We start from the raw sequence: 21442 nt of genomic DNA on the forward strand, positions 1-21442 counted from the left end.
GGTCCCAGAAACCAAATGGGTTGAGCCAATCAGAACGTTTTGAATGTGTTCACATTTGAGAAGTCGTCAGGGAGGAAGCAAATCCAGACTCATTGTAGAGAAGAAACAGTGAGAGTGGCTTTTGGCCGGAGCGATGCGGATGGGTAACCAGGCAAGCCAAGTGTGACCAGAGCTTTGCTCTCTTGTTTTTTTGGTAGGGTACGAGAACAGTAGTTTAGAACCAAACCCTGCCTTCGGCCCTCTACCAATCACTCTCCTGTCCAGTCCCACTCGGTTTAAACATATCTAACAGTGGTTTGGATTTTGCCACTCTCGCTGTTTACTCTGTGTTCTTGACCTAGGACCTTTAACTAACTCCACCAGGAGACTAATCTTTCTCTGGATTTGGGACAAATGTCTCCATCTGCCTCTTTTTTTTCTATCTCTGTGTGTTTCTTTGACTCACCAGACCCTCTGTGTCCCTCTCCTGTCCTCCAGGGTGTGTTGGAAAGTTTCCTGGGCACGGCAGTGACAGGGGCCATATTCTGTCTGCTGGCTGGCCAGCCTCTCACCATCCTCAGCAGCACCGGTCCTGTACTGGTGTTTGAAAGGCTCCTCTTCAACTTCAGCAAGTAAGTGTCACCCTCTATTTTTCTTGCATTATGAGTACCACAGATATTGATACTCCGTCGGGGAGGCTTTCAAGAGTAGGTTCCTCCAGGTTGTTAACCATGTGGCTCCCATTAGGCAAGTTAGAGTAAAGCAGAGAGCCAACCCTTCGTTTAATCATGAAATCCTTGAAGCCATTGAATGAAGGAACAAGGCCTTCCTTTTATATAAAGGGCTCAGGAATGAGGCTCAGAAGATTGTGGGAGCCAAGAGGGGGTACTATACTGACTACATTGCAGAGAACAAAAATAACCCCAAAAATCTGTCAATCATTAAAGTAATTAAGATATAGTAACTCTGCCACAAACAAATCCACTAGACTGGGAACTAATGAATTCAACTCATATTTTACCTCAGTAAGTAAGTTGGCAACTTACCCACCACCAGTCGTTTGTTTCTCTCTCTCATATTTAAATGACCTCCTATGACTGGGGAAATATGTCTGAGAGAATTCAATAGAAGTAAAACAAATTAGCAACAATAATGGCCCTAGGGATGTCTGTCTTTGCTCCAGTATTTGTTTTCAGAGTTGGACTGTTGTTGTGAGGATTACCAGTGGTATGTGGTCCTGGCTCAAGGGTACTGTGGTGCCCACTAAAAACCCAAACCCCAATCTAATTCACCATGGGAATGTGTTTAGTTCTCCTTCTGGCAAAAGCTGCATATTGCTTTTCTATTTACACAGGTTCTGTGTATCCTTCATTATAAAACAAGTAAAACTAAAATACAAATAATACTCACGATAGACATAAACAATATGCAATTCATCTCCATTCAGAGGTTGGCCACATTGTTTTGGGCTCAAGTTTTTGTATCTATCTGATTCTCTGGAACAAATAGTCCTTCGATTTATTCACAATAACAAACAAACTGCCTGCGGTCCCGTTGCCAGGCCGATTGTCCTTTCATTTCCCGCTGCGTCCTGCTCGCTACTTCCTATTTCCTCCACTAAATGGGGTCATGTGATCCCGGTCTAGACCTGCTCCCACACGGGCCAGACCAGACCAGAATTCTCTTCTCCTCTTTCTCTCTTTTTCCCTCCTCCTTGCCATGCCAGAGAGTAGGCCATCTTCTAGCATTACATTACAGAGAACACTGGAGTGGTTATGTTCCGTTATGAATAATTCACATTCATTCAATGTCATAACGTGAATGGAGACTATCAAAGCTGAGCTGACGGCACCATGTTTCCACGGCTCGGGTCTGAGTTGAAGCCGCCATGCCCTTCCACTGTTTTCACGACTGGGTTCACTGACTCCTGGGTGGTGTTGTTTGCAGGCCTTACAGCCTCTGGTCCATCTTTATGACTGTCTCTGATACACACAAAACACACATACTGTACATGCTGTGCAAGCATTGATTTGGGATAGGAATGGCCAAGTGACTTAGAAGGGACTTCCTTTTTAGATAAAGGTTAATATATTAATATGCTACCATCTCTCCCACCTGTCCCTCTACAGAGACATTGACTTTGACTACCTGGAGTTCTGGTCATGGATTGACCTACTCTTACGTTAACTAACCATGGTTGTACCATCACTCTCTCTCTCCCTCCAGAGACAATGACTTTGACTACCTGGAATTCCGGCTGTGGATCGGCCTATGGTCAGCTTTCTTTTGCCTGGTGCTGGTTGCCACAGACGCCAGCTTCCTGGTCCAGTACTTCACGCGCTTCACGGAGGAGGGCTTTTCATCCCTCATCTCCTTCATCTTCATCTATGATGCCTTCAAGAAGATGCTGAAGCTGGCCCACTACAACCCCATTAATGCTGATTACGACCCTAACTACGTCACAACGTACGACTGCCGCTGCATGCCCCTACCGGACGACGGTATGCTGATCAGCACTGTGCTTACAGCTCATTGGCTGTTGTGTGGTTTAAACCAATCAGATCAGAAAGTGCTAATGATTATGATCCAGGTGACAACAAGGGTGTACCAAAGAGGGTTTGACCCATTTATATATAATCCCTTTCTGGTTCTGTGGTTTGGCCAGTGTTGCTCTAGCTTTGAGCCGGTGATCTCACGTCCCATTGACATCCCTATAGCTCAATTTTTTTTTCTCACAATATTTAAACTGGTTATAATTATATGGTACAAGTATGTATTTACTTAAGAGATATCACTGTGTACTTTCTCAACAGTTTTACCAGGTCCTGTTTAGTGAGTGACATGGCAGATTTCTATGGTTGTAGTGCTGAGCGATTAACCAAAATGTTTGTTATTTTTCATTTTTTTAAACAACTAATTGACCAAAATTGGTTCAATTATTTGAATTCCATTTAGTTATTTTTTTTCTGTGCGCTCAGTGCGCAGTTTCTCTAGAGATAAATCAGCCCGAACTGTACGATGTAGTAGGGAATTATAGTTTCCAACAGGCCAATATTCAACATAGTTTAGTGCAGAAAACGTGTTAATTAACTACAATGACCATAATCCATTGCGAGCCTACTTGTTCGGTCTGTGTGGAGCAGATACAGAGAGGGAGAAAAGAGACAGAAGACACACAATCGAGAGGGATAGAGAGTAATTGCTTCGCAAAGTATCTCCAACTGAAAATACATCATCTAAGTGATAGTTGGTATTCAGTAGTCATAAAAGTATGCCTTATTTACTTTGAAGAACTATTAAAATAGTAATTTTGTCAGACAGCATAGGCAGCAGCTCTATAGAGATGAGATGATGACTTTGAATTAAATAATAAAGTCATACAATAAAACAAATATAATATACACAAAAATATAATATGTTCTATTAAAGTAATGTGAATAAATGATGGTTAATAAGTGATAAGCAGTAATGGTCAGTCACTACAGTCATGGGACATTTATTCTTTATTGTTAGAGGATTCAACACACCTAATGCATTTAATAACACATTTAAATAACAAAACAATCAAGAAAAAACGTGATTCTTTTTTATATTCGAACCGAAACTGAACCGACCTCAAAAAAACTAATCGCTCAGCACTACTGTATATGGTTGGTGGAAGATATGTTCCTCAGGGGCTCGGAGTTAAGTAGCACAGCATATGCCTGAGCCTGTCAACCATCATCTCTCTCTTTTGACAATTCAGACAAAAGGCTAGTGCTTAAAACTCAAAGGAAAATGCATGTTATATTTCGACAAGTACCTCGTAAAGTGGTTTTGTAGAGACCTCACTGTCATTGTTTTTGTTCTGGTTTGTTTCCATCCAGGAAATGTGACAGGTATCTATAGCGATGTCTCTTCCTGGATAAATGATACTGATCTGGTAAGCAGCAGCCACTTGAGTGTTTCTTCTCTGACAGCCATATCATCTTCAGTCACGGAGGTCTGAAGGAAGTCTATATTCCTGAGTGTGTCTCAGACAGGAATGTGTCTGAGCTGGTGTGGGTTAATTAGGTTATGACAGTGTATCCATCAACAATGCAGTGAATTGTTGATGGACAATGCTGTCATTAACTGATTTCAATTAAATCAACAGTAAAGGTCTTTCTTTCACTTATGTCGTGAAATGTTTTTCCTAGGATTTAGTAGATTATGCATGTACGTACGTATTCAGTTAATCCTTTAGTCATGACTCATGATGTAATGGTTTTGTCTGTGTGTGTGTCTGTTTTTTCTCCCGTAGCCGGTAAATGCCACGTGGGCGTCTCTCGATAAGGAACAGTGTGTGAAGTATGGTGGTGAGCTGATTGGTCCAGCCTGCGGCTTCGTCCCCGACGTCACTCTGATGTCATTCATCCTTTTCCTGGGGACCTACACTTGCTCCATGTGTCTCAAGAAGTTCAAGTTCAGCCGCTTCTTCCCCACCACTGTGAGTGACTGACATCCCTGACCGCCAATCACATTTCAGGATCAAAGTTGTGACAGCCCAGTCGGCCAATCATGTTTCAGGGTCTTCGTTTCACTGCCCCACCGGCCAATCATGTTTTAGGATCAGTTTGGTTGATTTTTAAGAAAGGGAAAGGGGCGAATGTAAATGAAACGTCAAAACATTGTATATTACAGGGACGAGGTGTGAACAGGTAGTGGCAATACAATCAGGTTACTTTCTATATATTTACAGATAGAATTGATTCTACAGCAGTCATGATAGTTAGGCCTATATACCTACTGTATGACTTTCCTAGGATTTCATTACCTTCTATGTATTCTTGGCAAATTTCCATGATCCATGTCTGGGTTCAGTGGTGAAATCTTCGGTGTCGTCAGATGAACAAATCAAACCCCCGACAGCCCTGACCCTTTTGACCCAGTTAGCATCCACTGAGCTTCTGTTCTTCCAGGTTTGAGTACATAACGATGTGTCATGATCAGAGTATGTGAGCAGTCGGAAATCCTGCTCATCACTCATGGAGCCGTGCAGGCGCACCACTCCAGTGCTCCACATCCGTTCCAACCTCTCTGCCTATAAACCGCTCCGCGCTCACAAGAAATAAAGGCTGCGCCGAATTCGCTCCATTCTTTAAAATCACAACTTAATCAACACCCATCAATTTTTGTAAACTACCCGAATCTACCGTTTTGGTTTTGAAATATTGAAACCAAACCATATTTTTTAATAAACATGAAAAGGTGAATGTAAGAAGTGCTCATCATTTAAAATAGGTTACATTATTAAACAACATATAAACACTCGAAATAGGTCAGGAGCCAGACATGGAGCCCAATAAGGAGTGAGATTGCATTATTTAAGCTATATTATTTCTATTATTTCAAGGCTATGGCCTACAAAGAAATACATTGTGCAGCATTTGCGAGTGCGACACTAGGCTGGTAGGGACATAAAGCCTCGGCATTTAAACAACATTTTGTTGTCTATAAATCTATGAATTGCGCATAATGGCTGTGACTTACTGAGATTTAAATACAAATTCAATGAAAAATTCCTTTTTAGGCTCAGTCTACAGTGCCTTTGAATTCATTTTTAGAAACACGAGTTTGGCTAGAGTCTGTGGCTTCAGGCTCATGCGATGGTGCTTGGAGAGCAGGCCAGCAGCAGAGAATATCCTATCCGCACTTGCAGAGATGCAGAGTTGCTTTTTAAACATTTTTCTATAGGTAGGCCCAAAGGTTTTTAGGCAAAATAACCCAATCAAAACGGAAAGCTTCTTGAAAGTGGGAATATGCCAGGCATATTGGGCCAAATATGATTGTATAGATAACTTTTTAAGAGATCTGATTTTTAGTTTATAAATACTTTGCAACGACAAACTTAGTTAGCTACCCACCTGGTTCCTTTCTTTTAGCATGTGCACGTAGTAAGTACACCACCATGCTTTTGGGATATGTTTTTTTTTTTCAGATTACACAATAGTTCTTAAGTTGTGGACACTACATCACTGTACTCCCTTTCTTGCTCTTGATCCTCATCTTTGTAAGTCACCTTGATTTTCCACCTGTGTTTGATCAGTTTCTTTATGAAAATATTTATCAAACTCAAAGACTAAAGCAAGGGGCTATAGCAGCACACAAGTAGACTACAAATGGATGCTGGGCCAGGCATGCCCTGAGCTCAAGTGAGCTCTACTGGAGCAAAATTGGGGTGGGCAAGAAGGCAGACGCTCCAGCCTTTGGGAATCTCGCTCCTCGCTCCAGTCAAATTGGGCCCGCTCTGCTCCAGCTCCCTTCACACACTCTTGTCATGATGTACAGCAAATCACTATAAACCCCCTTGCTCCCCCTCCTTGCTGTGACATTCTCAGGTTAGTCTATAGGCTCAGATGTCAATGAGAGTCTTAGCAGGAAGGTAAAATGTCGACCACTGACACTGTGCAAGGTGCTGTGCTGTAAGGAATGGGATGTACTAAAGTGTAAGTCGGTGTGTTAGTGTGGGCATACACTAACACTACGCTTACTCTTCAGTGTATCTGTATCCTTAAATATAAACAAAACACCAGTGGATGAGCTGCCTGGTATACAGTATGGGCAGTATTCATCTCTGTATTTCCCAGTGGAGGAGGGCCCCATCCTCTTGTCCTCATTCACACACAGTCATTACATTAGTAGTGTGTGTTAAGCCAGCCAAGAGTCCTCTCTAAACTCTGTGGCCTTAGTTGGAGTGTTTATATAGGCAGCTCATAATGATTAAGAGCGGGGGGAGGGGGCTGATCCTAGATCAGCACTTTAAAAAAAAATTAGGCCCAGAGCTAGGCTCACTTTACCCTGCTCCTCACTACGCTCTCTGTCAACTGCTTTATCTGTCTCATTGTCCTGCATTGCTGGCTCGGACCCTAGGCAGGACCGTAGATCAGTGCTTGACTTGAGCAGGAGCTCAGCAGTACTGAGTTTTTAAAAAATGTTTTATTTTACTATTGCAAGTCAGTGAAGAACAAATTCTTATTTTCAATGACGGCCTAGGAACAGTGGGTTAACTGCCTGTTCAGGGGCAGAACGACAGATTTGTACCTTCCGGTTACTAGTCCAATGCTCTAACCACTAGGCTACCCTGCCGCCCCACTGCACCACTCATTTCCTACTGCTTGAGTTCCTGCACCTCATAAAATATTAGCTCCAAAGTTGTTTTGTGCAGTTCCTGCACCTAAATATAAACAGAACCGGCACCCAAAGTAAGTAACGACACTTATTATAGACCAAGTCAAGCACTGCTGTAGACGTTAATATTTCCACTAATTTATCGCACTCTGGGAAGGAGGGAGGGATTGGAGGGAGAGAAGGGAGGGTGTGGCACCTCCATTACATACTGTTCACAACATGAGTCCAGTAGCCTATTTACAGTAAGGGGTTTGAATGTTTGGAAACATGGCTCAAGTATATGGAGCAATACAGTAACAGCAATCTAAATATACAATATCTACAGTAAGATGAATGTGAAATCTGAGATAATTGGAATATTTTGGTTAGCCTTATTGTAACCATCCCCCCCAATAAAGCTTTGGCTAAATAACTGCACTCAGTGAAACTACATTGGTCATAATGGCTTAGTTGGAAAAATTCTGCTCCACCCTCGTGAACATATTTTTGTGTGACGAAAAATGGTAGTTCTTACTGTATTGTCTCAGCCAAAAGCCTTGCAAAACTCAACACGGTTGTGCCTCCCTATTGTACCCGCAGGTGAGGAAACTGATCAGTGATTTTGCCATCATCCTGGCTATTGTCATCTTCTGTGGTGTGGATGCCTTGGTCGGAGTAGACACACCCAAGCTCATCGTGCCAACTGAATTCAAGGTTAGTACCAGGGCGGATGTCTGTGGTGTTGAGAGAGGCCTTGTGCAGAAACGTGGGCTTTGTATATGATCCACTACATCCCCTGTTCTTGTTTTGTATAGTGCGCAGGTTTACACCTGCATTCATTTTAGTGATGATGCTTTATATTCAAGTATAAGCAAAGGTGTATGTAGTACACTCTGGTCTAGATTTGGATTTATATATGAAACAATATCATTTTCTAGAGTTACTCTATCAGGGACAGGTGTATCAATCAGATCTCCGCCTGAACAATGCTGCATTTTCTTTGGCAGACAGTCTTTGTAATCCTTGTCTTAAAGTCTTGTATAATCATTACCTGGCTGTGTACTACTGCCAAGGAGGGAGAGCAGATAGAACCTGAAACTCTGATACAGAGCCAGTCACTAAGATTATTAGCTTACCTCAGTTTACCTTACCTCACTGGGGCCGAATGGTGGGGGTGAGGAAGGGTGAAGTATCGAGCGTGGGGGTTGGGGAGGGGTGAGTTTGAATGGGGCAAGGGTGATGTGGAGGAAGAGGGGAAATGTGAGGAGGGGGTGCGTGCATGAAATACAAGGTGATTATAGGACATGGGGAGAACACTGAGGTCCTTATAGTTGCAGGTACAGACACAGCTTTGTGCAGCTGCAGACTAATTTCAGAGGGTTTTCTTTGTCGTGTAATGATGTACCTCTCCAGGACTTTTAGACTCTAACTCAAAGTACAGCAGAATAAGGACATTTTGTTTCCATGAGAGGAAATGTTTCATATAATGTCAGGGCAACCATATCACATTTTACATTGAGTCATGACACACTCCTGACAACAAAATGACATTTCTAAGAACACCCTGAAACCATGACCATGTTAGCTTGGTAAGGATGAAGTGTGAGAGAGTCTGTTGTCCTGTGTCTTTTTAAATCAACCCTGGCCTACAATATTTATCTGACGCTGTGTGTCTCTGCTCCTGGTCCCCAGCCCACCAGCCCCAACCGTGGCTGGTTCGTGCCCCCGTTTGGAGGGAACCCGTGGTGGGTGTATCTGGCTGCAGCCCTCCCTGCTCTCCTGGTCACCATCCTGGTGTTCATGGACCAGCAGATCACCGCTGTCATCGTCAACAGAAAGGAGCACAAACTCAAGGTGAGGAGCGGAGGGGATGGAGGGCGCAAGGGAGAGAGGGGCGGAGGGGTAGAAGAGGAGGGATGAAGGGGCACTCGGTCAGAGGGGTAAAGAGAATAGATAAGATAATGACTTCTCACAAATACACCACATGTATGTGGACACCTGCTCGTCGAACATCTCATTCCATAATCATTAGCATTAATATGGATTTGGTCCCCTCTTTGCTGCTAAAACAGCTTCCACTCCTCTGGGAAGGCTTTCCACTAGACGTTGGGGACTTGCTACCATTCAACCACAAGATAATTAGCGAGGTCGGGCACTGATGTTGAACGATTAGGCCTCGCTCGCAGTCGGCGTTCCAATTCCTCCCAAAGGTGTTCGATGGGTTTGAGGTCAGGGTCTGTGCAGGCAAGTCAAGTTCTTCCACACCGATCTTGACAAAACATTCTGTATGGACCTTGCTTTGTGACGGGGGAATTGTCATGCTGAAACAGCAAAGGGCCTTCCCCAAACTGTTGCCACAAAGTTGGAAGCACAGAATCATCTTGAATGATATTGTATGCTGTAGCGTTAAGATTTCCCTTCACTGGAACTAAGAGGCCTAGTCCGAACTGTGAAAAACAGTCCCAGACAATTATTCCTCTTGTACCAAACTTTACAGTTGGCACTATGCATTCGGGCAGGTAGTGTTCTCCTGGCATCTGCCAAACCCAGATTCATCCATCGGACTGCCAGATGGTGAAGCGGGATTCATCACTCCAGAGAACGTGTTTCCACTGCTCCAGAGTCCAATGGCAGCGAGCTTTACACCACTCCAGCCGACACTTGGCATTGCGCATGGTGATCTTAGGCTTGATCTTAGGCTGCTCGGCCATGGAAACCCATTTCATGAAGCTCCCGACAAACAGTTCTTGTGCTGTCGTTGCTTCCAGAGGCAGTTTGGAACTCGGTAGTAAGTGTTGCAACCGAGGACAGACGATTTGCTTCAGCACTTATTGTTCCTAGATGTTTCCACTTCACAGCACTTACAGTTGACCGGGGCAGCTCGAGCAGGGCAGAAATTTGATGAACTGACTTGTAGGAAAGGTGGCATCCTATGACGGTGCCACATTAAAATTCACTGAGCTCTTCACTATGGGCCATTCTACTGGCAATGTTTGTCTATGTAGATTGCATGGCTGTGTGCTCAATTTTATACACCTGTCAGCAACGGGTGTGACTGAAATAACCGAAACCACTAACTTGAAGGTGTATCCACATACTTTTGGTGATGTAGTGTATCTTAAGATAAGGATAATGAACTGGAAAAAACAGAGGGGCGGCTCCACTTTGCATTGGATGTTAAGTCCATGGCAACTCATTTGATTCCTTGTGGTTAGTGGTTACTGACACACAGCTCTCCATTTCCTTCTCTTCTCTCTTTCCTCCTCCACACAGAAAGGGGCAGGCTACCACTTGGACCTGTTCTGGGTAGCAGTACTACTCATTGTGTGTTCCTTCATGGGCCTGCCCTGGTACGTGGCTGCCACTGTCATCTCCATCGCCCACATCGACTCTCTGAAGATGGAGACCCAGTGCTCGGCTCCTGGGGAGCAGCCCAAGTTCCTGGGTGTCAGGTGGGTGAACAGGGAGGGGAGGGAGGGAGGTGAGAAGGGAGGAATGGAGAAAGAGTCAGTGAAGCGAAGAGAGCTATCAGAGCAGAAAGACTCCTGGCTCCTTTACATGTAGCCTACAGTACAATGGACTTGAGTTTCACTTTGTCGCCATTCCCACACAGTCACATTTTTGTTTTTGTTTGAATAGAATACATTTTACAATCTCGTAGCAGTACGTGAACATGATGAAGTTATTTGATTGTCACATCAGAATAGTTTAGTTTATATAGTCAATAGTTTGGACAGAATAGTTTGAAAATTGACTTTGGTTGATGTGGTGTCTGTGCAGTGTGTGTTTGTATGATGTGATGTGGGATGAACTGTCCCTTCTTACCGCAGGGAGCAGAGAGTGACCGGTGTCATTGTCTTCGTTCTGACTGGACTGTCTGTCTTCATGGCTCCCATCCTCAAGGTAGCGCTTCATACACGTGTTCATTCCCCAATTCCCTTTAAATCTACCGGCTCTGTACCTGTCCATTCTCTAAATCCATATAATTTATTCCCTTTAAATCTACAATAATATATGCCATTTAGCAAACACTTTTCATATGAGTGGCCTTAGCTGGAATCAAACCCACAATCCTGCCACTAGCTGAGCCTGTTCTACCTGTTTTAAATCTATATTTTCTATTCTCAATTTACTGGATTACTGTCCTCCCCTTTTAGTGGGAAATCCCATCACTCATTCCAATTGTAAATAATGTGAATTATTGTGGTCATCCAATTAGTGAGGGGCCTAGTTGAGGTGATGTGAAATACGCATGTTCATCATCGGGGCTTAGGGTCAGGTTGCAGCTCAGTGACTATGACTTCTCCGGTTACCTGTTCTCTCGTTAATCTGACCATCATAAATGACTTTACAGTGCTGTGAGTGGGAATGGTCCTCCCCCTTGTGGGCCGTTTAGAGTAGTTACACCTCCATCTCTGAGATGGTGTCTTTTCTAGTGTAGTCTACTGTAGTCTCTTCACATCCCTCAGCTCCCCGAGCCATTTAGTGTGTTTGTGTGGAGGGGGGGTCTTACTCTAAACACATTGATCTCCTTCTATTCAGAATAAATTAGTGTTTTGTTTTGTTCTAAAACATCTAAATAAGTATGAGCTGAAGACAGCAAAAAAGGTTAACGTGGGGGCCTCCCGAGTGGCGCAGCAGTCTAAGGTGTCACTACAGACCCGGGTTCGATCCCAGGCTGTGTCTCAGCCGTTCGCGACCGTGTGCTGCCCATGTGGCCCAGCGTTGTCCGGGTTAGGGGAGGGTTTGGCCGGCCAGGATGTGCTTGTCCCATTGTGCTCTAGCAACTCCTTGTGGCGGGCATGAACGCTGACTTCGGTCACTAGCTGTACTGTGTTTTTTTGGTGCGGCTGGCTTCCGGGTTAAGCGAGCAGTGTGTCAAGGAGCAGTGCAGCTTGGCAGGGTCATGTTTCGGAGGATGCATGGCTCTCGATCTTCGCCTCTCCCAAGTCTGTATGGGAGTTGCAGCGATGGGACAAGACTGGAACTACCAATTAGGGAGAAAAAGGGGTAAAAAGTACATGTATTTATTTATTTGAGAGCGAACGATACAACATATAATCAAAAGTTATCACTGTTGTTATTGAAAACAGGGTTAACCTTAACCTTCTTTTTTGATAAGATGTTTTCATATCAGCCCTAGAAAAATTTAAAAAGGAAGGAATATGTTTTTTGATTGTATTTCTGTGGAAAACAGCCTCTACCTCCGTTATCTCATTCACCCAGTCCTGTTCTGTCTCCCCAGTTCATCCCTATGCCCGTGCTCTATGGCGTGTTCCTCTACATGGGCGTGGCATCTCTCAACGGTGTCCAGGTGAGTGGCTCTGACCCAAACCTGTCACATAAGTCGCTTCCATGTATCTGGTTCTTAACGCTGTACAGATGTCAGTCAGAGAACACCGAGTCAAAATGGAATCTGAAACTCTGTGCCTGTTAGTTATATTAGTCCATCAACAATAGTGTCTGTGATGCCAGTCGCACCCCCAGCCCATGTATCCTAGCCTTACTTCTGTGCGACTGTCTGTCCATCAGTTCATGGATCGCCTGCAGCTTCTCCTGATGCCTGCCAAGCACCAGCCTGACCTGATCTACCTGCGCCACGTTCCCCAGCGTCGCATCCACCTGTTTACCTTCATACAGGCTCTCTGTCTCGCCCTCCTCTGGGTCCTTAAGTCCACTGTCGCTGCCATCATCTTCCCTGTCATGGTGAGCTATGCGCATGCAACACACACACACATACAAATGCACGCACAGACACACGCACTCCCAGGTATGTGTGCAACAGTCAGACAAGTAAGTACACCTACAAGATGAAATGTACCAATTAACCAATAATAAACCATTCCTACACATACAGATGGGTAAAATATGGTTGTGACACATCCACTCAGTGTGGAATCCGTTACTAGCTGACACAAACACACATACCGTACAATGAATCCAGCCACATACCCACCAACACAGTATATAGTAGAACCATTATCTATCTCCATTGATGTGTGTCTGTGTCCGTCTCTCCAGATCTTGGCCCTGGTGGCGGTCAGAAGGGCCATGGACTACATCTTCTCCCAGCACGACCTCAGCTACCTGGACGATGTCATCCCGGAGAAAGACAAGAAGAAGAAGGAGGACGAGAAGAGGAAGAAGAAGCAGAAGAAAGGAAGCATCGACAGTGAAATCGATTTTGTACGTTATTTTGAGGCTTTATTGGAAACTAAACAGTTTGTTTAATTTAATGTGTTTTTCCCAAAGGTTTTACCTCGTGATGATGATAAAAGTAGTAATAGTACTCATGTAGCACTATTATGTTACTTTTTGTAGAACACTGATACCCTTAACTCATGACCTGTCGTCCCTCACTTCTCCAATCCTCAATTTTGTCACCTGTGTTCACCCTCTGTCCAATACTATCTCTCTGAAATGAATACTGTCTGTCTGTCTGAGCACTGTCTTTTCCACGGACTTACGGTACAGAAATGACCAGGTATTTGTATAGAAACTACATTGTTAAAATCGTTAATAACACAGCAAGAATGACAGTATGAATTACTTTGTTTTAAGACGAGCGCCACTTAGACACCATTACAGTAAACGCATGTGTCGTAGTCATTATTTACCAAACAAAGTAAAACGCAATGAAACAGGTAAGGACTACCTGAACTTGTTCAATGAGAAACACACGTTTTGGTTTTCCATTGCAAAATGATTTTTTGCTATTGTGTGCCCAAATTAATACGACCCAGTTAATTAGTTGCCAATATGCAAAAAAATATAGCCGTTGTTATTGTCTCTCCCTCCAGCCCTCTGAGTACCCCTACAATGACAATATCCCCAGTATTAAAATCTCCATGGATATAATGGAGACGGAGCCCATGTTGGGGAATAAGGATAAGACTTCAGACAGTGAGTACAACAGGATTGCGTGGGGTCTCTTACCCACAACCGCACTGGGCTTACTACTTAGTGCTGCTAATGAATGCCTTGGAATTGTTTCTCTCTTACCTTCTTGCCCGCTTCCCTTCTTTTCCTCTGGGAGAATCTAATTTGGTTTTGCTCGACTCCTCGCGTCCTGTTTTCCATCGAGGGAGTGGAGGCAAGGAGAGGAAACATGGAAACACAACAAATCCCACCATCAATGTGTAAAGTGCTAAAAACAAATTTAGCTGGTTGTGCAAGACATTTTATAGAAAAAAGTATAAGTGGCGTATGGTTTTTAAATGTTGGCAGGCTTTTCTTTGAGAAAAGAACAGCTGATTCAAAGGGGATGTGGTGGATTTTAAAAACACTTCCGCACTTGCTGCCTGGAGAATACTCTTGTGCATCCTCTGCCGAACTAGGTAATCGCGTAACGGAGCGTACTCCTCTGGTCAGCACACTAACGAATTATGCCCATTTGAGAATCAATCTCTTTCCCTCCCTCCCTCTCTCGCCGCAAAGCAGTAACCTAATCTTTGGGTCTTCATCAAATCTCATGCTTTTCTCTGACTTTGCAGACATCCAGTTTTATTTTGAGAAACTAATGCAGATGACCTTACTTTTCTAATTCTTTCTTACTGTTTTAGCTGCTTTCGAATGCTTAATTAAAGGGCCAATGCAGCCATTTTTAAAAATTTCAAAATCAAATTATTTTTGGGGTAACAATTAAGCACCTTAATGTGATTGTTTTCAATTTTAAAAAGTCAACAAGGAAAATAAAAAACAAAAATTTCGCAGTATTTTTGCTAGGACTGTCTGAGTGGGTAGTGGAAAACTGAAAATGTGCTGTTATTGGCAGAGAGGTTTGGAACTCTCTTTCTTATTGGTCTACTAAATAATTTACCACATGGTGATGTCACCATGGAAGGCCAAAACTTCATCCCAAAAAATCAGGCCATCTTTTCAAACAGCTCTTACACTGATTGGGCGTTATCTTAATGTTCACAATTTCACAGTATTATTTAAATCTCATAGTGACACTACCGGTCAAAAGGGTTTTTCTTTATTTTTACTATTTTCTACATTGTAGAATAATAGTGAAGACATCAAAACTATGAAATAACACACATGGAATCATGTAGTAATCTTCAAATAGCCACCCTTTGCCTTGATGACAGACTTGCACAGTCTTGGCATTCTCTCAACCAGCTTCACCTGGAATGCTTTTCCAACTGTTGTGAAGGAGTTCCCACAAATGCTGAGCACTTGTTGGCTGCTTTTCCTTAAGTCCGCAGTTCGACTCATACCAAACCAACACAGCCTGGAGGTGTGTTGGGTCATTGTCCTGTTGAAAAACAAATGATAGTCCCACTACGCACAAACCAGATGGGATGGCATATCGGTGCAGAATGCTGTGGTAGCCATGCTGTTTAAGTGTGCCTTGAATTCTAAATAAATCACAGACCGTGTCACCAGCAAAGCACCCCCACATCATAACACTTCCTCCATGCTTAACAGTGGGAAATACACATGTGGATATCATCCGTTCACCCACACCGTGTCTCACAAAGAAACGGCAGTTGGAACCAAAAATCTTCAATTTGAACTCCACGCCAAAGGACAAATTTCCATCGGTCTAATGTCCATTGCTCGTGTTTCTTGGCCCAAACAAGTCTGTTCCTTCTTATTGGTGTCCTTTAATAGTGGTTTCTTTCTTTGCAGCGATTTGACCACAAAGGCCTGATTCACACAGTCTCCTCTGAACAGTTGATGTTGAGATGTCTGTTTCTTGAACTCTGTGAAGCATTTATTTGGGCGGCAATTTCTGAGACTGGTAACTCTAATGAACTTATTCTCTGCAGCAGAGAGAACTCTTTCCTCAGAACTTCATTTCCTGTGGCGGTCCTCATGAGAGCCAGTTTCATCATAGCGCTTGATGGTTTTTGCGATTGCTCTTGAAGAAATGTTCCGTATTGACTGACCTTCATGTCTTAAAATAATGATGGACTGTCGTTTAGCTTTGCCTATTTGAGCTGTTCTTCCCATAAAATGGACTTGGTCTTTTACCAAATAGGGCTATCTTCTGTATACCACCCCTACCTTGTCACAACACAATTGATTGGCTCAAACGCATTAAGAAGAAATGAAATTCCACAAATGAACTTTTAAGAAGGCACACCTGTTAATTGTAATGCATTCCAGGTGACTACCTCATGAAGCTGGTTGAGAGAATGCCAAGAGTGTGCAAAGCTGTCAAAGGCAACGGGTATTTTGATTTGTTTAACACTTTTTTTTGGTTACAACATGATTCTGTATGTGTTATTTCATAGTTTTGAGGACTTCCCTATTATTTTACAATGTAGAAAATTGTAAAAATAAAGAACAACCCTTGAATGAGTAGGTGTTCTAAAACTTTTGACCGGTAGTGTATGTACACAGGAAAATCACTTTTTGACTGCACTCGGTCTTTAACAGCTACTTCGACTGTGAAACATCCTGGCATTGCAAAGCTTGCTCTAACTTTCCTCTTTTGCTATACCCGTCTTGAATTGGGAGAATATTTGGGGGGAATATTTAAGTGGCTAAAACATTTATGTTAATGTTGTGCGTATTTGGTCTTCTCCCGTAGGACCCCCGCCGTCTTTCCTTGACCCACACTCAGCATGCTGAGGGCTACTTTAAGCCCACTACTGTTGCAAGGTAACTATGTGAGTGTGCCTGCTTGCATGCCTTATTTTATACCCATAGACACTCACACCAATATCACATGTTGTGACAATCTATTCTAGAGTACAGCTTGTCATATTAATGTTGAACGTTTGCTGTCCCTGGTTGTTCACTCTCTCATACTTCTCTCTGTTTCCACCTCCACTCTCTTTCTTTCTCTTTCAGTCTGAATCCATTAAAAAAAGCAGCGCCTCAGATTAGGATCGAACTGGAGCAGGAGGACAAAAGCTTCTTCTGGAAAAAACAGGCTCAGAGTTCTGAAACGTCCCTTTAGTCTAACAACAACCTGTCCTAATGTCCAAACAACCCAACTGAACCAGCAGCATTACCTGCACACTACTACTGAAATTCCATAGGGCCCTGGTCAAAAGCAGTGCACTATATAGGGAACAGACCTGGTTTCAAATATTCAAAACATGTATTCAGAAAACCTTTATTTGAAAAAACAAGCAGTTGAATATTGGAATGTATTTGAAAATACAAAAATGCATGGACTGAAATACACTCCCATGCATTTAATCCAGCTATATGAAAATATACTTTCAAATACAATTTGGTCAACTATTTGTTTTTTTTGCATAACCATTTGAATACAAAAATAAAAGTACTTATTTGGGGCTGTGTATTTGAAAATACTCAAGTACACATGTATTTGAACCCAGGTCTGGTAGGGAATAGGGTGCCATTGTGGATGTAACCACAGACTCTTACAGCAGCCTCTTTTTATACTGTAGCACTGTTGTATACTCCTCCTTTTAATGTCCTGCAAAAGTACATATTTGTATTTTTTTTTTTTAACGGACATAATTCTTTGTTTTGAGAGTGAGAAGTATAGGAGGGACCCTTGTGATAGGGGAGATGTGATTCTTCATTTGCGGTATGAAAACAGTAATGGCCGATTCCACGGCAGCGTAGCCTGAAAATATTTTCTGCTCCCGCTGGCTTGGAATCGCCCTAATGCTCTGTACCAAGGAAAACTTTGAAGTTCATTGTTAGCCATTTATGGCTAATTCATGGGTAAGGTATTCATGATTTATAAAGCATTCACAAACTAATGCAATGCTTTATGTATTCATAGTACATGCCTGTTAGATCATTAAGTACAACATATGTTCTTATACAGATCTTATGGTGACATTAAACTGGACTGTCCTATTTTTGCCGGCCAGAACAGATCAAACTTTCAAATCTCATAATTTTTTCATGTCCTACTGTCCAGCATAGGCCTATTATAGTTTTATTGTTCATGTATATTAATATTCCTCCGTCTTTTATCTTATTCCTTCACACTTGTATTATTTATTTAATCTCTATCTATGCAAAACAAAACAACATAAATGCTCTTGATTCAAAATGTTGATTTGAGTATTTTCCTTCCCATTGTGTGTGAAACTTTTCTGATTGAACTGTTTTCCTAAGAATGTCTGTTGTTTCTATCAGCTTTATAAGAGACAGAGGACTTCAACCGCACTTATCTGTAGTAGGGATTGAAATACATGTATATACTTGTATTTTTGGCTCTACCTCTGACTTAATTAATGTAGGTGCCAGGTATTTATAAGTACAGTATGATGAACACATTGTTAATATGAAATTATCTGTCATCATACTGAATTCTTTTTATGAAAGGGCACAGCATAGGATCTCTATCTAATCACTTTCTGAGTTCCTTTTGCTCTGTAACTAATTAATTCAAAGATTTTTATTTGTATCATATTGAAATGAAATGAAAATGCAATAACAGTGACGTATATTATATTGCTGAGAGAATAAGTAAAATAATAATTAAGTGTATTTACTATTAAGCCGTTAATGAGATGACAGCATTTTTACAGTTGTCTGTGGAGTGACATTTGTATTACCTTTTTTTAACAAAGTGATGATTTAGTGTTGTTTTTTTATTATATTAAACTGATTATGAACTGATCAATCATTGAATAATCACTGAGACAATGCAATGTTGACGTTTCTTGTGTCTTGCAGTTGCATTTCTGCAAAAACGAATGCTGTATAGTTTGCAGCTTTTCGCGAAGTTCCATACCAAGAGAAAATATGAATTCAAAAACCATTTATTTAATCTCTTCCACGAGCCGACTCGCTGAGTAGCAATTGAACCTGGGGATGAGGTTATTCAACATTTCAGAGCTGCCATTTTACTGATAAACGGATACATTGCAGCCCTCTATAGAATGTATTATTTTTTAGATACAGTGTACAAATTAAGGCTTAAATTATTCACTTGAGCAAAATTGATTTTGTGGTCTTAGTGATTACTGGGTTTATAAATGATAAAAGATACTGTAGTGATAAAATACCAAAATTATATTTGTTGTAATCTTGAGAGGTATAATCAAACAAGATTGTTTTGTAGGTGTATCGGTAGTGTGAGAGGACTGCAGCGGATGATGAAATGATGGTACACTCTTAATCAGGGGCACTATTGATGTCATGTTTTCTATCCCAGATAATGCCAGCATCCCATCTTAATCAGTCTTGGGACAAATGTTAATCGTCTGTACAGTATACTCATTTTCTGGGATTCTAATTTTAGGATGAGTCCATGTTTTGCTGTAAAATGTGTTGATTCAGTGGGCTAATTGAATTAAAACGTATGTTTTTAATATTGTTGACACATTTCATACAATATTATCTAGAAACATGGTTCATATTAAATAAGCACTTAGATACAGGTGTCGAGCAGTTTATTGTAAAACGTGGTAGAACAAAATATTCAAGCAATAAAACTATAATTACGATCAATTACACCTACAGTACTTCCTTCATCTGTATAGACTATCATGAATGAGTATGTTACTTATAAAATGATTGATTTGGCATATACATTTTTCAAATGACAGCAATAAACTCACTTTGAAAATGATTGTTAGTCTCTCCATGTAAGAAATTTATATGTGATCTAATATAACCTTGCCAAACATTCAGGGGCCGGATTTACAAATCCTTCTTAAGAAATGTCTTCTGAACTGCCATTTTCCTGGTCTCTTTGCAAAATAACTGATGTTAGATTGACCACCTTATCAGATAGACTGCCGGCAGACACTGTAATTGGTTGATATACTCCGTTACCATAGACGTTGTTGAAGTTGAATGAGCCAGAGCAATCTATAGGGGTCAACCATAGGGTCAACAATTTAACTGGGATGAGAAACATAACCCTGGAGAAAAGTGAGCTGATGCGATCAAAGCTACTTAAAGACCATTAGGCCTAGCTCAATCTCCTGTCCGATAGAAAGGCCTAGAGCAGGGCACACAAGGTCTCCGTCCACACATGTTGTAGGTGGATAAGCTGTGTTTTGTGTCCACCTAACAGGCCAATATATGTCACAGCATTGAGTCTAACAGCAAAGATAACCACGAGTGATGGCTGCTGCATAGTTTCCATTGCCGTAGCGAACAGAATCACGGGAACGGAATGAACGCCTAATGAGCTCAAATCTGTAACTATCTTGTATAGTGTGCCGGACACTATTGTCATGGTTTCCAGGGGAAAATACGATCACTTGAGATTACCCGTTACTTTGATCTTGAGGGCCACGTGACATAATGAAATATTTTTATTGCTACATACAGTTGCAGTTAAAAAGTGTCGTTTTTACAGGGTCAGCCATAGTAGTGCGGTGCCCCTGGATAAAAATAGGGTTAAGCGCCATGCTCAAGGGCACATCAACCGATGTTTCAACTTGTTGCCTCAGGTATTCATACCAACTTTTCAGTTACTGGCCCAACACTGTAACCACGAGGCTACGTGCTGCCCAAAGCATGGTGGTTTCCATAGCATGTTCCCACGGATTTCAGGCATCCGTAAACCTGATTTGAGATTACAGGTGTCTCTTTCACAGAGGGTGAAGGATGATGCTATGCCAAAACGGGGATTACAATATATTACTCCCTAGGTTACTACTTATGTCGTCCATACGCCTTCCCATTGGGTGTGATATATAGGTCTACCTGAATGTTGGTTTTTATTGATAGAGACAATACAATGTTTTGAAGATAGATTTTCTTTCTGAATTCATTATTGACGTGAGCACAAAGAACATTTTCACATGTCAGATCCATATTTGCATTGCCTCATTGCCTTGAAAGAACTGAGATAAGAGACCTAAATAGTGGCCAGTACTATAAGTAGGCTAGAGTTAATCTGCACCCTAAAGACTTGTTTCAACATTTCATATTGACTGAAAACATCCAAGGTGGATCAGATACGATAAGAGGAGAAGTGGGAAGTGGATTCTGGCCTGTGAGAGCCTGTGTAAACACAGGCAGCCAAATTCTGATATTTGTTGACCAATCAGTTCAGCTCTAAAAAGATCTGATGATGAAAAGATCTGATGTGATTGGTCAAAAGACCAATTAGTGTAGAAAAAAATCTGAATTGAGCTGCCTTGTGTAAACACACCTAGAGGGCTTTGGGCCTCCAGTCCCTGGTATGACCACTGAGTGGCAGTATAGACAAGGATGGACACGAGGCAAAACTAATGTTTTATTGACCAAAGACAGCAGTGGGGGTTCTAACTTCTTGTATCCTCTGCCCTGATGTTCACAGACCTAATATGGGTATTTCTGTTTGTCCAACATATTCTAGATCTCTTGTGCTCTCGGAGAGAAAACAATGTTGTTATTCCTTGAAATAACATTGAACTCTTGAAGGGGGGGAATTCATGTAGGGGGG

General features: G+C 42.0%; 1 protein-coding gene across 6 annotated transcripts in view; it reads left to right on the plus strand.

Annotated features, from left to right (window-relative positions):
- The window catches only part of LOC115101109 (electrogenic sodium bicarbonate cotransporter 1-like), a 67670-nt gene extending 48991 nt beyond the window's left edge, over nucleotides 1-18679 (plus strand). For 2 of the 6 annotated variants that reach the window (XM_065004753.1, XM_065004757.1), the window contains 14 exons: nucleotides 478-611; nucleotides 2206-2480; nucleotides 3846-3901; nucleotides 4262-4447; nucleotides 7708-7821; nucleotides 8800-8961; nucleotides 10381-10559; nucleotides 10938-11010; nucleotides 12353-12421; nucleotides 12640-12813; nucleotides 13129-13293; nucleotides 13908-14010; nucleotides 16652-16722; nucleotides 16915-17001. In XM_065004753.1, coding sequence (XP_064860825.1) covers nucleotides 478-611; nucleotides 2206-2480; nucleotides 3846-3901; nucleotides 4262-4447; nucleotides 7708-7821; nucleotides 8800-8961; nucleotides 10381-10559; nucleotides 10938-11010; nucleotides 12353-12421; nucleotides 12640-12813; nucleotides 13129-13293; nucleotides 13908-14010; nucleotides 16652-16692 — 1731 coding nt within the window. In that variant the 3' untranslated portion in view covers nucleotides 16693-16722; nucleotides 16915-17001. Of the gene's footprint in view, nucleotides 1-477; nucleotides 612-2205; nucleotides 2481-3845; nucleotides 3902-4261; nucleotides 4448-7707; nucleotides 7822-8799; nucleotides 8962-10380; nucleotides 10560-10937; nucleotides 11011-12352; nucleotides 12422-12639; nucleotides 12814-13128; nucleotides 13294-13907; nucleotides 14011-16651; nucleotides 16731-16914 lie in introns of all 6 variants that reach the window. The other 4 variants (XM_029620315.2, XM_065004756.1, XM_065004754.1 and 1 more) reach the window with 3 other exon arrangements.
- The last annotated feature ends 2763 nt before the right edge of the window (nucleotides 18680-21442 follow it).

Source organism: Oncorhynchus nerka, linkage group LG19, assembly GCF_034236695.1.
Source record: "Oncorhynchus nerka isolate Pitt River linkage group LG19, Oner_Uvic_2.0, whole genome shotgun sequence".
Taxonomy (NCBI): Eukaryota; Metazoa; Chordata; class Actinopteri; order Salmoniformes; family Salmonidae; genus Oncorhynchus; species Oncorhynchus nerka.